Genomic DNA, 16,598 nt, shown 5'->3' on the forward strand with positions numbered 1-16,598 from the left:
TTCGGTCTCGAACCACAATCGCTTTAAACTCAACGTTCGTTCGTACTAGCTGACCTGTGATTTTAGATTTAGGTTAGGTATAATATTTTAGAAATTTAGTTTTAAGCTCTGTACCTTACTGTGATAATAGTGATTACCTATGTGTATAATAACAGAACTCAACGTGTATATATAGGTTTTAACTGCACTGACTATAATTTTACCGTAACAAATTGAATTTTAAGATATTTTTTCTCCTCCTGTCCACGATGCCTTACTCAGCGCTTTTTTGAGAATGACAGCTCTCCTCCCGCCGTCGGGTCACGTCATCATCCACGGATGACGTTTCAACCGTATGACAGCACTGTTCAGCAACAGTTACACCACCAAGAGCAGTGTTGGCAGTAACATTCTCCCCCCCGTAACACTGGCCACTGGTCCCAGTTTTACCACCCAACTCAACCTCCAACACGGCTAACTTCGATACCGGTCTACGCAATATCCCCCTCGCAGTCTGAACTATCGCTTGTCGAACTCGTCCGTCTTCCGCTATCACGACATCTTTGATTTTCCCGCGCGTCCAGCCATTCCTACGGACTTCGTCTGCTATGAGGACCAAATCTCCGACAGCCACTGGTTTCACTTCTCCGAACCACTTCATTCGCTTAGTCAGCATCGGAAGATATTCCCGTATCCAGCGCTTCCAGAAGACGTCCAGCTGACGTTGTATTTGGTTCCAAGAATTCTTTACGGCAGAGACAGGATCACTGAACGGTACTGCAGGCTGACGAACACCAGTGGAACTTCCCAACAGGAAATGGTTAGGAGTCAGGGCTTCTACTTCAGCAGCATCTAGGGGTAGGTAGGTAAGTGGCCGGCTGTTCACAATACCCTCGGCTTCCACGGCTAGCGTCACCAGCCCTTCGTCGTCCAGTTTCCGGTCGTTGTTGTAGGCTGCTTCCATGGCTGACTTTATGGATCGCACCAGCCTCTCCCACGCGCCTCCCATATGAGGTGCAGCTGGTGGGATAAAGACCCATTTGGTAGATGCGTTTGTGAACGTTGCTGCTAAGTCTCCATGTACGTTCTCGAGTTCTTTCCGCAGCAGTCGTTCGGCACCTTGGAAGTTGGTACCATTGTCGGAGTAGATTTCCACCGGCGCTCCTCGGCGACAGATGAAGCGACGTATGCATTTGATACAGGACGGTGTGGAAAGACTGTGTGCAACTTCCACATGGACAGCACGGGTGGTTAGACAGGTGAACAGACAGATCCAGCGTTTAACCGAGCTCCTTCCTACTTTCACCAGCAACGGTCCGAAAAAATCAATACCAGTGTAGGTGAATGGTCGAGTAAACGAGGACAAGCGGGCCAAAGGCAGCGGCGCCATTCGCGGAACCTTCGGAGTCGCCTTCTTAACTTTGCACCACTGACAGACGGTCGCAACTTGCTTCACCACTCTCCTTAGTTGGAAGATGCTGTAGAACTGCCGAATCTCGTTCACTACCGTTTCAGAATTACCATGACGAAAGGTACGATGGAAATCATCTACAACTAGCGTCGTCACCGGATGTTTTCTTGGGAGAATCACCGGGAACCTAGCATCGAATGATGTATGCGGTGCAGCTCCAATTCTTCCGCCGACGCGTAGCACGCCACACTCATCGACTGTTGGTATCAACTGATACAAACTGCTCGATTTAGGTAATTCTGCTTGACCTCTCAAAACTGCAATCATCTCATCTGGATACTCCTGCCATTGCGCAATCCACACAAGCGTGTTCTTCGCCTTCTTCAGTTCCTCTTGACTAAGATGCAGCAATTCCGGCGTCTCTCCTCGACATCTACGCCTACAATTGCCCAAGAAACGGTGTACGTATGCAACTGCGCCTAGCAATCGTCTCCATCTAGAGAATCTAGAAAATTCTATCACAACCTCCGGAATAGTTGACCCCTGGATCAGAAAGCAGGGTCTCAGTTCCTCTTCAGGCACCTTTGAAGGTTTCGGTTGCTTCGGCCAATTCTCCTCGGCAAGCCGAAGAAATTCAGGACCTTTAAACCACTCGTCGGTTGCTTCCGGACACGGATTCTTACCCCACTTTGTTGCTGCATCTGCAGGGTTTAGCTTACTGGGGACCCAGTGCCATTCTGAGAGGTCTGTTGTTGTCAATATCTCCCCTACTCGGCATGCTACGTACTGCGTGTACCAACGATGATCGGCGCGTAACCAGGCCAACACAGTGGCGGAATCACTCCACAGAAAACGCTGCTTCACCTTCACGCTGTGATTCTCCTGAACAAACGACACTAAACGGCTGCCCAGAACTGCTGCTTGTAGCTCCATGCGAGGAATCGAGAATGGCTTCAGCGGTGCAACCTTCGTTTTGGCCGCGACTATCTAGCACTCTGCTTTGCCTTCCGTGTTGGTCACTCTGAAGTACGCTACGGCGGAGAAAGCGACTTCACTTGCATCGACGAAAACGTGCAATTGAAGATGATCATACACCTGCACATTCGCTTCCTTGAAGTAGCACCGTGGGATCCGCAGGCCTCTGATTTTAGGGAACAGACCGGTCCACCTGACCCAACGATCGAATATTTCTTCAGTTACCTGTTCGTCCCACTGCAATCCTGCTCGCCATACATCCTGAAGGAGAATCTTTCCATGAACGAGAGACACACTCAGCAATCCCAGTGGATCGAATACGCCCATTAGGCATTTTAACATCTGACGTTTTGTTGGCCGCTTACCGTTATCTATCACCAGTTGTATCTCCTCTTTAATTTCCATCGAGAACAGCAACTCATCCTCTGAAGTCTGCCAGAGCATGCCCAACGCGCGATCGCCTCTGTCCGCTGCGTTCAAGCATAGGCTTTTGCTAGGGTTGGCGGACGCCTCCTTCAGTCCACGAAGAACTCCAGCACTGTTCGATACCCAGGTCCTAAGATGAAATCCTCCTCTCTGGTGTATAGTTGCAATTTCCCGCGACACTCGCTCGGCTTTTTCGTCATTCTCGAAGCTATCGAGATAATCATCCACATAGTGGCTTTTCAGAATTCCCTCTACTGCTCGTGGGAAACGGTCCGAGAATTCTTCCGCGTTTTTATTTTTAACATACTGCGCTGACGCCGGTGAACACGTAGATCCAAATGTTGCCACATCCATAATGTAGGTTTCCACCGGTTTTGTTGGGTCATTCCAGAATAAGAAACGTTGAGAATGACGGTCCGGCTCGCGGATCAACAGCTGGTGGAACATTTCTCGTATATCTGCAGACACTCCTACTTTATATTGCCGGAACCGCGACAGAACTGCTGGAAGCGATGTAAGTTGATCCGGTCCTTTAAGCAGCATAGAGTTCAGAGATATTCCATCCACCTTTGCTGCTGCGTCCCATATCAGTAGAACTTTACCTGGCTTCCGGGGATTTGTCACTGCTCCTAGCGGCAGGTACCACGCGCGTTTTGGGTCTGCTCGTTCTAATTCTGCCTTCGTAGCACAATGCGCATATCCTTTCTGCTGGTACTCCGCTATCTGGTTCTTCAGATTTGCAGCCAGCTCTGGATCTCTCATCATCTTGCGCTCCAGACACTCAAACCTCTTGAATGCCATATTGTAGCTATCCGGAAGTTCGATGTCGTCGTACCGCCACAGTAGACCTGTTTCGAACTGGTCACCTACTCGTCTCGTCGACTGCTCCATGATGCTCCTAGCTCGCTTGTCCTCGTCGGATTCCAGTACTATCGACGGCTTCATTCCTGCATCTTCCATTGAAAAATATTCCTTCACAGCAATATGTAAGTCCTGGTCGCTGGTGCACTCACAGGCATGGTAATTCAGTGAATGCGTGCCCTCCTTACCAGTACCGCCGAAGATGCACCATCCTAGTCTGGTTTTCACTGCAACAGGATCGCTCTTCTTGCCTTCCTTCACTTGCAGCGGGACAGTGAGGTTCACGTTGTTAACGCCTATCAACAGACGGGGAACAGCATTTGCGTAACTGACAATCGGTAAACCTTGGAGATAACGATAACGTTGCGCCAGTTCACCGTAATCTAAACTCTGTTCCGGCAAAGTAAGCTCCTTTACAGTACGGATATCATCAATAGTGAATTGTTTTGCGCTGTTAGCTCCTGTGATCGTAATTCGAACTTGTTTCGAATCCGATTCGACACGGGTGACGTTCCCTGTCCACTTCAGACACAAAGGTGTTGTCCTACCGTCGATTCCTAGTTGCTCTACTAGGTCGTTCTCGATCAGCGATAGATCCGAGCCATCATCCAGAAAAGCGAAAGTTTCGATGGTAGCTCGCGGTCCTGAGATGGCGACTGGTATAATACGGAATAGAAGAGCCTGCTTGCTTTGCCGATGCGTGTGATTCTGTACTGTAGACGATCCTTGGGTAGGACGACTAATGGAACTAACTCGATCAGAATGCAGGAGCGGATGATGACGATACTGACATCCTTCGATCACACACCGTGTTGCGTTTCTACAGCTTCTCCTTCCATGCGCATTAAGGCAGCTCCGACACAGCCCGTTATTTTGCGCAAACTTCCACCGGTTATCTACGGTATACGCTTTAAACGCAGAGCACGCCGATACTCGGTGCCCTGGTTTCTTGCAGCACGCACACACCCGTTCCTTCTCGCGCATTGTTTCCTGAAATGACTCCGCTTCGCTCGTGTAGGTATTCACAGCTCCCTTCTGCCTAGGCTTCTGCTGATAGCCGCCGTCCTCGCCAACGTACATTGTTACTCTGCTAACGGCAGTGACGACCCTGAGCATGAAGTCCCCGAACACTTTAAGGTTGACAACCGCATGCTGCTGTATATGATCCGCCCATTGCATCTTAGTGTGCGCAGGCAGTTTCCCCACTAACTCCATCAGCAACGTGGGATTGGATAGGTGCTCTTGTTGTCCAGCGGCTTCCAGGTGATCACAGAGACTACGCACAGCTATACCGAAGTCGATGACTGTCTCCAATCTTTCCGCTTTCGGCGCCGGAACACTGCGCACTTTCTGTAGTAGAGCACTGATTAACAATTCAGGTCGTCCATACAACAAACGAAGGGTATCAATTACATGCGGCACTGATTCAGGAAGCAACAATCTACTTTTGACAGATTCATACGCGGGTCCTTTCAGACAACGTTGAAGACGCGCGAGATTTTCGGCGCTATTATATCCACACGCTAACGAGCTATTCATGAAGGTGCTAATGAATATTGGCCAGTCAGCTGGGTTGCCCGAAAACGTAGGTAGATCGCGGGGCATCACTTGACGCGCGGATAACTGCGAGGGGGAGGGAGTAAATTGATCAATAATCGGTAGTCCCAGCGGAGGGGGAACTGTTCCGATAGATAGCACCGGGTTTATTAGCGACGGGCCAGAAATCGGCGTACCCGCGGGTGGGGGAACGAATCCATGAATAATTGGATTTGCCGGTGGCTGTAAGCCAACATTCGTTCCGGACAACGGAACGGGTTTTGTTTCGATTGGAAGCACATTCACTCCCAACGACGGAATCGTGGCCGTTGATGCCATCGTTCCAAATTGTTTGATAATTTGTTGGAGGGAGTGTTCGAATTTTGATGGTACAGGTGGATTAATAATTGGATCACAAAGTGGCTTACCTTCACGTGCAACGGGGGGCACTTGGGGTTCGACATTACCTCTTGTGTTGACTACCTCTTGTTGTACCAAAGTTGATTTGGGGAACGCGCCGGTGTACTGCTGCTGTTCCCGCTTAGAAAGACTCTGAAGGTTGAATGGTTTTACTGTTGAATTCAACGGTGGTTTGTAGAAACCGAACCCATGGTGTTGTCTGCCTTGCTGCACTGTTGTATCTGTAGCTGGCTTTTCCGAAGTAGGCATATTGATGTTAGCTGTAGCGTGCTGGTACGAATTGCTTCGCTCCGAGTCCTTCGGGATGCGTGAGTTCTGATTCAGAGAGGCTGCTGTAAAGTCTGCCGATTTACCCACCGGCGGAAGACCATATGCGCCTTCACCCACAGTGCATTGCTGCTTCCACTGCTTTACCCTTTCTAGGCTCGTCCTTCTGCTGACCCTGCTTCGGTTGCTAGCCCTCTCATCCATTTCGTTCTGCTCCGCTTCCAGGATTGCATACTTCTCGACGAGATGACGTTTCTCCATCGCTTGTTGCTCTTCCAACAGCTTCATTTTCAACGACAAACGTGCTGCCTTAGTGCTGGATACCGTTGTTCGGGAGCAAACACTCAGCGCAAACAGTGGGCGCAGATCCATGGCCGATCAGCAACCGATGCAGTCACTTCCGCACATGACATATGCCACCATCCATCGCATTGATCGCATTGAACGCAATCGTCACTTGTCTCCGGACGATCGCAGCAAACGCAGCTGGAAGATTTATTTTTCTCTGGGGTTTTATCATCCGTGGGGTTAACCATTGGATCCATGTTCGACTCCATTGAAAAGGTGACGAAAATTCTTAAAGTTTTGTTCCGAGAACAAAGGAGGCTCTTGGCCGATTCTTTTTAGCCGTTCACAAACTCGGTGATTGGTGTGAGACAGCTTTAAGCTGAAATTAATTTTATTAGAATCAACCGTGTACATTTTAAGGATACCTACAATTTTCGGTCTCGAACCACAATCGCTTTAAACTCAACGTTCGTCCGTACTAGCTGACCTGTGATTTTAGATTTAGGTTAGGTATAATATTTTAGAAATTTAGTTTTAAGCTCTGTACCTTACTGTGATAATAGTGATTACCTATGTGTATAATAACAGAACTCAACGTGTATATATAGGTTTTAACTGCACTGACTATAATTTTACCGTAACAAATTGAATTTTAAGATATTTTTTCTCCTCCTGTCCACGATGCCTTACTCAGCGCTTTTTTGAGAATGACAGCTCTCCTCCCGCCGTCGGGTCACGTCATCATCCACGGATGACGTTTCAACCGTATGACAGTACTGTTCAGCAACAGTTACACCACCAAGAGCAGTGTTGTCAGTAACACGGCACCTTGGTAAAATGTTTGAGAATTGAAACCTTTTTTGAATGCGCCTAGTAAAAATGTTTTCCACTTCACTCCAGTTTGTTTCTGACCATATGTGCAATTTGCGTACTGAAATAATTCATAATTTAGTGTTTAACCCAAATTGCTCTCCAGGAAGAAACAGTCCATGAAACAGAAAATGCAAACTTATTCTTTGAAATGAGTTTGGTGGCCCTGAAAAGGGCCTTTTTATAATGATACAAGTGAGTTCTACATTTTCAACTTCCAAAACCATACAAAGTGCGTCCCTGCCGCTTCAGAGTATAGACGACATTCATTGAGATTTTGCGCTTGGCGTGTTCAGTATAGGTCACGGCATCTCGGATGTCATTTTCTTGCACACCATCAGCATTCGTAGATTATATCGGAAATGCATTGTACACCACCACGACGAGCCAGACGCCGAATGGCGGATTTGGTGATTCCCTGGATTTTGACGTAGGACTTACGTCTTTCTTTACTATACTGGGTGTCATTTCAAAATTTTCAAAACGGATGCGTTACGTACACTTTGAACCTTAATAACTTTTCTCCTACTAAAGGAAATACTAATATTGTTTCATAAATCGAAAGGAAAACGTTCAACGCTTGCTATTGATACCTTGTTTGCTATGTAAAACTTGTTTAAAAGGTTCAAAAACTACTTTTAATGCGAATCAACATTAATGCTAGAACCTATAAATATGGGTATCACAGTTTTTCTTAAAGCCAGACGTGTCTAAGCCACATAGCAGAACACACGTACGTGTGCTGCTCAACGAGAAGCTGCATTTGGACCACTAACCAAATCATAGCTACTGCCTTATCGCTGCCAACCAAGAACTGTCGTCGCCCAGCGTGAAATTCATCGCTCTCAGAAGTGGACAGAGTTACTAATTCGCAAGCTGCTCTTCCAGTGCCTGGTCCGTGAGATTGCACAGCATTTCAAAACCGATCTACTCTTCCGGAGCTCAGCCGTAATGGCCCTCTAAGAAGCCAACGAGGCCTGCCTGGTTAGTTTGTTGGAAGATACCAATCTGTGCGCTATCCATACCAAGCGAATAATCATCACGCCGAGCGGGAAACGGCGAAATAATATTCACAACAAATGGTTCTTATTAGGACCACAAAATCGTTCTCAGAAGAATTACAATTGAAATTTCCATTTCGTGCTTTGGAAAATAACTTCCCTCTTATCGGGTTAGTTATTTTCTATAATAATATCCGAAAAATGTACGATAAAACTAATAAACTGACCAATTGGACGGAATCAAGAAAATACCTACAAAAATTTGAGTCAGAAAAGTGACATTGACGGAAAAATGCTTCGATCGTTTCTAAGTGTTTGGAAGCTGAAGTTGCCGATTTGTTTTCCAACGTCGATTATTTGCGCTGTGCTGTACGGAACAAACAGATTTTTGCGTGATTCGTTGGGAAATAATCAAAACAATTGTGTACTAGATTCCGTAGATTTTACCGTAAATTTTGATAGAAATGATTTTGTAAAAGCATTAATTAGCCTGCTTTGATTGGTGGTTTTTGCAAATCTTTCAAGAATATTAGTGAATGTGGCAACCCTGCTACTAAACGAAAGCCACATCAAAAAGAATGATGAAAATATTTCCGTTTGTCTCACAAAAGGATGGACGTCCATCTGCACTAAGAAGTTTATAAAAGAGATCGCATTGCGATATACAATGCTCATTCGATGTGAGCTGCGAAAGGGGAACGTTCGTGTATGTACGCAGCAGAAGCGGATTCGGACAAATTTCGAATCGTTAGAATGGATTCTCGTCTGGTATCACCAAAAATAGTTATCTGTAAACCGTTCTTTTTAGGATGAAAACATAATGGAGAAAGAATGGAATTAGAAAGTTCCATTTAACAACTTGCATTGAGTTTGCGCCTGTCAAGTCTGCTGTACTTTATCAGTGACACATATAAACCAATGTTTATCGAATTAATCTACAAACTACTAAGCGAAAGCCACATCAAAAAGAATGATGAAAATATTTCCATTAGTCTCACAAAAGGATGGACTTCCATCTGCACTAAGAAGTTTATAAAAGAGATCGCATTGCGATATACAATGCTCTTTCGATGTGAGCTACGAAAGGGAAATGTTCGTGTATGTACGCAGCAGAAGCGAATTCGGGCAAGGTTCGAATCGTTAGAAAGGATTCTCGTCTGGTATCACCAAAAATAGTTATCTGCAAACCGTTCTTTTTAGGATGAAAACATAATGGAGAAAGAATTGAATTAGAAAGTTCCATTTAATAACTTGCATTGAGTTTGCGCCTGTCAATTCTTCTGTACATGTACCAGTGATTCATATAAGCAAATGTTTATCGAATTAATCTACAAACCCGAAGGTTTTTGCAAGTCCTAGAAAATCAGTGAATGTGGCAATCTCATGCGACATGAAATTTCCAGTAAACATTCATTCAAAAAGTGCATTGGTTCAAATTATCCATTAATGTCATATGATATGCCCACGTTTAGTCCTACGTCAACACCGCGGTTATGCACAGTGGCTGGAGGCTGGCCAAAACCTCAAAAATTTATTTTTGAAATATTTATATTTTATATTTTTCCCAAATTTCTCATGTATTGAATGATGTATATTCAAAATTTTATGGTCATTGGACAAGAACAAGATTTTTAACAAGAGTTTAAACGTAGCAAAGTCCGGATTTTTTAATGATTTTCATTTCCGAAACCACCATTGCTCTGTTCACTTCATATGCATGTTGCTCTTTTGATTTTGGTCCGATTTTAGCACAACTACCCTCATTGTGTAGAGGAACGAAAGTAGTTGGTTAGTGAATAAAATACATTTGGTAAATTTGCTTGGAACTATGACTTTTTAGTTTAAATATGTTTGAGGTGGTCAGATCAAAAATACTTTTTTCACTAATGTATTCTGTACAAATTTCGGAAACATTTCGGAACGGTCACATAGTATACATTCTATGGGAAATAACCTCTACTTTTCGAATATCATGGTCTCGTTCTGCGCCTAGGTGCGCAAAAAGTTTTAAGGAGATTTTGAAGCTTTGTTGCTGATATGGAGGCGCATGGTGTTTTGTGTAAAATAGTTAGACAATCTACAGTAAACCAACACGTTATACAATGGATTTAAAGTAGTGTTCTTCATTTTTATGATATTGCTGACATTGGTGAACAGTAACGGAAAATCTATCATGAAAACGGAATCATAGTTATAAGAAAGGTTCAATGACACTGTATGGAAAAATGCATTTAATATTTTACGACTTTTGACATCAAAATTAGCTTAAATTGTGATTTTCAGCCAATTTGGGTAACATTTGAGGTTTTGTCCGACTTTTGTTTGAAGACCCGCCACTGTGTTATGTCCCGGACATTACCCACTCCTAGTTTTATCACGAAGAACCTTGCGATGACGCTTGGTAGGGAACGCAAACATGATACCGCTCATTTTACCGTCCGGACCAACATGTTGCTCGTGTGGTAAGCGAACACCCACTGATACAAAACAAGCTCGCGTGACCTGTATATATAACATTCCTGTATGTAATGAAACGCTTACATGCTCCTTTTTGACGGCTCTGCGTAGGATATGCTTGCAAATTGCGCATTTTCCTCGCTGCTTCCGAAGGATTTTCTAAAAATCCTTGTTTTGGTTTATTTATAGTAGTCGCACTAATTCCGAAACATAATACGAAATACGTGCACAAATTACCGATCAGATAGTGCAAAAATATTGCGATTTCGTCCAGTAGAACGGAAGATATTCGCATTTCAAACCTGGGAAAATTTCTCAACTGAAATTTTTGAAGCGGGACCCCATATTGAAACGTTAGAAGTAGGGTTCGTCGCGGTTGCGGTAATTACCGCAACCGCGCGGTATTTACCGCACCCGCACCGCAAAATCTGTGGTGCGGTAAGACACTTTTTCCCGGCGGTGCGGTGCGGGAAAGAGCTTGTACTGCGCGGTTTTACCGCAACCGCACCGCAAAAAAAATTGATAAAGTGACAATTTTGGTTATTCTAAATTGATAAACAGACTGCTATTACGAAAGAAAATCTAGCTGTGTCCGTAATATTTTGACTCTATTATTTTTACGACATATTTTGGACACTAGTTATTTTATACTTCTAAGTAAAACTTCACAAACTAACCATTTCAAATACATAAAATGCAAGATCCAAATAGAGACAAAATTATTAGATCATTTAAAAACAATAAATTTGTTCTCTTAAATCCAATTTAAAAGTGCATCACTTCTCTCGATTTCTGTTGGAAATCGTTGAATTATGAATCATTTCCGATATCAATTGTTCAACTGTGAATTTTGATTAAATTAATGAAATTAGAGATGAACTAATTATGCTGGGACACAATCCAAATAATATAATTATCTTCATTAAACCAAACGAATTTGGAGAAATTGGCAGTAAAGGATACAAATGTATGAAAAGTGTCCAAAATTAGGAGAGGTCCAAATTAGGCTGATTATTCTATCATTCGTTCATCAACATCGTAATTCTATCTTCTTTGATTGCTGTGTAAATTCAATGTGAGTCAATGCAGTCAATTTTATTGGACTTTTTCTCAAAAAGTATGCTACATAACTATTTTCGCGTACTTCTATTCAAATTTACGATAGTTTTCTAGCAAATTAAGTCCTAATATTTTTCAGTTAACTCTCCAGCACTCGCGCGAATGGTTCCCCGAATGAGCAGCCGTTGGTGCTGAAAGAAGATTTCGCTAGAGTTTCGGAAGGTGTTCCACAAAATACAATGGCGCGTGTGCTGGATGGTTAAGACTATTTTGTAGCTTTTTTGAAATTATTTTCGCCAAATACCACATCGTTTGACTCCCGTCCACTTTAATTGAAGTTTTTGCCATTGGTTCTTTGGGAAAATATTAGAGGAAAATACATTAAATGCTAGAACTTTCGAACTAGCCTTTAGAAAATTACACTTCATACATTTTTTACAGGGAGCAATCGTAGTTTCTGAATGAGAATACATATGTTTCTTGAAAAATGCGGAAGTTAGAGTTTTGGGATATTTTGTCCATAAAACCCCCTATTTTTAATAACATTTCTGTTGTATGTTACAAATCATACATTTTTTGCAGTTTTTCTAATGTTCAATAATTCTGTACCGGTTTAGACCGGACTCCTGATTAGTTGTAATGAATAGAGTAATTTTTTTTTTCGTCAAATATGGCGTCGTTCTTATTGATGAAATACAATATTTTTTATTTCACTGTATTGGAATATATGCGCTACTATATAGAAGCACTGGTATTTCGACTTTATTTTTTTTTTTTTGTTGAAATTCCTTTAAGAATGAAAAGTGGTTTTTACTACGTAAATGCGAAAATCATCCACTTCATTTTCATATATCAAAAATATTGAAAATATTACAATTTAAAGGAAAAAATACTTCATTTCTCATTACATTTATATTCCATTTTTTTAATAAACTGGAGGGTTTCTAAAATAAAGGTTTTCTTATTGCTGCAGTAGAACGTTTTTGAATGTATAATGTTTGCCTTAAAATGTACGAAATTTTATTATTAGAAAATGCAAAAGTTGATTTTTTCTTAAACATTACATTCTGAGGAGTCTCTTAAAGTTAAATTTCGTAAAAATTAAAATAACATTTTAATATATATGGTTATGTAAATGAACAATTTTTCAACACAATTTTTAGAAATATAAAAATTTTACCGCATTTACCGCATTACCGCGCGGTGCGGTCAATAAAGTGCGGTTGCGGTAAGCGGTGCGGTTTTATTATTTTTTTGCGGTTGCGGTTCGGACAATCCATTTACCGCCCACATCCGCACCGCGACGAACCCTAGTTAGAAGTATTCTACTTCAAAACCTATCAATGAGTTGTAATTTTTGCCGTGTTTAAATGGAAACTACCTTCAACACGGTTTACCTAATTTTAACTTCCCCCACGATACCACGAGATTGAGTCAAAGGAACTCAATTTTAGGAAGTTTTTCGTTTCCGTGTGTCAGCCAATTTAAACGTTAGAAATAGCTCGTCTATAGTATTTATAATGGTGTTGAAATGCTCCATGTCGCTCTAATACTACGTTCACACTACGAGTTAAAACGTGTTTTAACTCTATCTTGATGACGTTTTTCTTGTTGCCAATTATTATAACATGTTTTAACTCTGTAGTGTGAACATAGTATAAAACATATTCCGGAGACGTACAATACCGGTTGGTCAGTTCCCATCATAAAAATAATACGACCGAAAAGCTATTTTCGATTTGTTTTCCTCCACTTATGACAGGTGGAGGAAAACAAAGCGTTGAACACACTAATATAGTTACAGATTGTCAAGTACTCTATAGTTATATTACAAACTTTCTATATTCTATAACTATATTAAATTATATTATGTTATATTATATTATATTATATTATATTATATTATATTATATTATATTATATTATATTATATTATATTATATTATATTATATTATATTATATTATATTATATTATATTATATTATATTATATTATATTATATTATATTATATTATATTATATTATATTATATTATATTATATTATATTATATTATATTATATTATATTATATTATATTATATTATATTATATTATATTATATTATATTATATTATATTATATTATATTATATTATATTATATTATATTATATTATATTATATTATATTATATTATATTATATTATATTATATTATATTATATTATATTATATTATATTATATTATATTATATTATATTATATTATATTATATTATATTATATTATATTATATTATATTATATTATATTATATTATATTATATTATATTATATTATATTATATTATATTATATTATATTATATTATATTATATTATATTATATTATATTATATTATATTATATTATATTATATTATATTATATTATATTATATTATATTATATTATATTATATTATATTATATTATATTATATTATATTATATTATATTATATTATATTATATTATATTATATTATATTATATTTTATTGTACTTTATTATATTATATTAATTATGCGTATACGTATTCACGTACGCAAACATATTTTTCTTCCAACTAAATATATAAAATACTTGAAAATTGAGAGGGACTATCAGGGCACCAGATTGAAGCGATTTGGACAGAAGGAGTGGAGTAGCTGGCTTCCGGCAACTAACGTGTCGTGAAGATTGGGCGGACTCTTCTCCCCACCTATTGGGGCTACCTTTCACTACAATGGCTTGCATTGCGATTGACTTGTATGATCTTATTATTGGAAGGAGATTCTTGAACACTCCCGTGGTCCGTGTAAGTGAAGCTGCTTACCACCACCCAACTATTTTGGCACTTCATACAGTGACATGCTGATTGGGGTCAGTGAGTGATGCTTTATCAAATTGTTGTGTTAGAACTGCTCAGTGATATGGGCGGTAGTCATGCTACAATAAATGGTAGTAACACTCATCACATCGCACATTATGTGTTCCATAAATTATTTTCATTATCATGATATTTATTTTTAAATATATTTAATACGCATTCCTAATAGGTAAGGATGTGGGACGGCATTATATATTAAATACTATAATCATAACATCTACCTTCCATTGTGAGTGCAGTGATTCATCTTTGACTATACAATATGTATTAATGATTCTCTTTTAATACGCCATGATTCAAAATATGAAAAACGTGTTACAATCACTATCTTATACTAATGTAGTATATCATATTTGTTACATTTAACCCCTGTGGCCCAAATTTTGAATAACTACTACTAGTTAGCAACCTAATTACTTAAAAGTTTATTTCTTCAAAAGATAATCAAAAAGCTTGATAATCTCTAACTAAATTACCATTTCTTCCTTCTTTATTAACGACTTATAGCGAGTCAATCTTTTTCCTTTTGTTATATTGTAACGACATATAATTAGCAAGGGACTGGAAGGTGAAGTATTTTTCAGTACAATATAAAAACTAAATTACAATGCCATACACAAAAAAGTTTTTTTCCCCGCCGTCCTCAAATTTTTCAACTTTCAACGCCCAAATTATTCAACGTAGTGATTTTAGCAAGCAAAGGTGAAGATGTCGCGAAGAGATTTTCGTAGTATTGACAACATGCAATAGTGCTTCGAATATTCCGCAACGGAAATCCCGTAACCCGCCAAAAGGCTTACATTGATTTTAATTATATACTCATACAGTATACTATGTCTTACCTACTGTCTACTAAGCTATAATATTTATGAAATTAATTATGTCTTCTGTGTGCTACACCATATATCGAATTCAATTATTTTAATTTTTGATGCTTTGCGTAATATTATTATTATATTTGTTTCTCATTTATTAGTTTATTGTATTCCTCATTATCATGCTACATTTATTAAATGCACCATATTCATCATATGCTTTACATTATTTTTTTTTTCTTTTTTAAACTAAATAACTTTATGATATTCCACGCTTTATTTATATACTTTATAATTATTATACGCATTATGTTCATCATTTTCATTTTATAAAAGTTAAATATTATTGGGATGGGTGGGAGCATCAGGGTATCATTCAAGTTACAGCTTGGTCTAGATGTCGTGGGTCGCCAGCTTCTATTCACAAGATAAGAATACTCTCACTGATCGCATAATTCTATGGGATAATGCTGTTATTGTAAACGTTCTTATCCGACAAGCGGTAATAAGACTGACGCGCCCTTCTCACACAAACCATCAGGCAGTGCCTTAAGATGTAATGGAAATCGCATTATTCGAATAGCGGGAACTTATGATTGGAAGGAGATTCTCTGCCCCTTCTGGTTGCGAATAAATGTATCTGTTTATGGCTCCACTCCCTTTTGGCCCTTTATACAGTGATAATGTGAATGTCATTGTTAAAAGGATCTGCAGTCACCGGAGTATTCCATGCACTGATGGTGGGTTCTTATATCATCATCATAGTCATCATGATTTATTGTGAAATATACAACAATATTAGGCCGAAATAACATTGAAAATAGATTTAAAAGCCACCGTTATTTCAATTTATTTTAAAAAATTGTTAACCCTAGAACGTTACACGAGGGTACAAATGTACCCTACGCCTTCTTTGGAAGCGTGTGAAGACGAGAATTCGGTATTTACCGGCATGGGACCCTAACCATAATTCAATTTAGAGTTCCTAGTAAGAGTAGGAAAAGGTGGCATAGCCAGTTTGCTTATAGCTTTCGTGGAAGCAGGTGTCAAAATTGGGGCGGGGTACATTTGTACCCCAGTGTACGGTTGCCGTTAGCGTTTCGTCAGGTTTCGTGCTGTCTGTGGAAATGTGACTAGTGACAATACTAGTTTAAATACTGATTGTTTTGCTACGTAAGCAACAATTAGTATAATATAATCGTTTTTAATCATTTATTAAATTAATTTAATTTTGAGGTGGAAAAAAATCGTTCTCATTTTTGCTGATTTTTATTGTTTATTTTTTATAGTTTTTCAAAACAATGAGACACAAGTATAATTTGCGCACAGTAACTGCTGTAACAGTAACGTTGCG

General features: G+C 39.7%; 2 protein-coding genes across 2 annotated transcripts; both read right to left on the reverse strand.

The window, feature by feature from the left end:
* Positions 1–253: 253 nt before the first annotated feature.
* LOC131680436 (uncharacterized) lies at positions 254–2,323 on the reverse strand. The gene has a single exon (XM_058961151.1). The coding sequence runs from the start codon at positions 2,321–2,323 to the stop codon at positions 254–256; it is 2,070 nt and encodes a 689-aa protein (XP_058817134.1).
* Positions 2,324–2,377: 54 nt separating this feature from the next.
* LOC131680437 (uncharacterized) lies at positions 2,378–6,247 on the reverse strand. The gene has a single exon (XM_058961152.1). The coding sequence runs from the start codon at positions 6,245–6,247 to the stop codon at positions 2,378–2,380; it is 3,870 nt and encodes a 1,289-aa protein (XP_058817135.1).
* Between the last annotated feature and the right edge of the window lie 10,351 nt (positions 6,248–16,598).

The sequence above is a fragment of the Topomyia yanbarensis genome, chromosome 2 (assembly GCF_030247195.1).
Source record: "Topomyia yanbarensis strain Yona2022 chromosome 2, ASM3024719v1, whole genome shotgun sequence".
Lineage (NCBI taxonomy): Eukaryota > Metazoa > Arthropoda > Insecta > Diptera > Culicidae > Topomyia > Topomyia yanbarensis.

Bases quoted from the DNA above. Each gene is read 5' to 3' on its own strand.
- LOC131680436 (XM_058961151.1), bottom strand. From the start codon at position 2,323: ATGGAGCTACAAGCAGCAGTTCTGGGCAGCCGTTTAGTGTCGTTTGTT.
- LOC131680437 (XM_058961152.1), bottom strand. From the start codon at position 6,247: ATGGATCTGCGCCCACTGTTTGCGCTGAGTGTTTGCTCCCGAACAACG.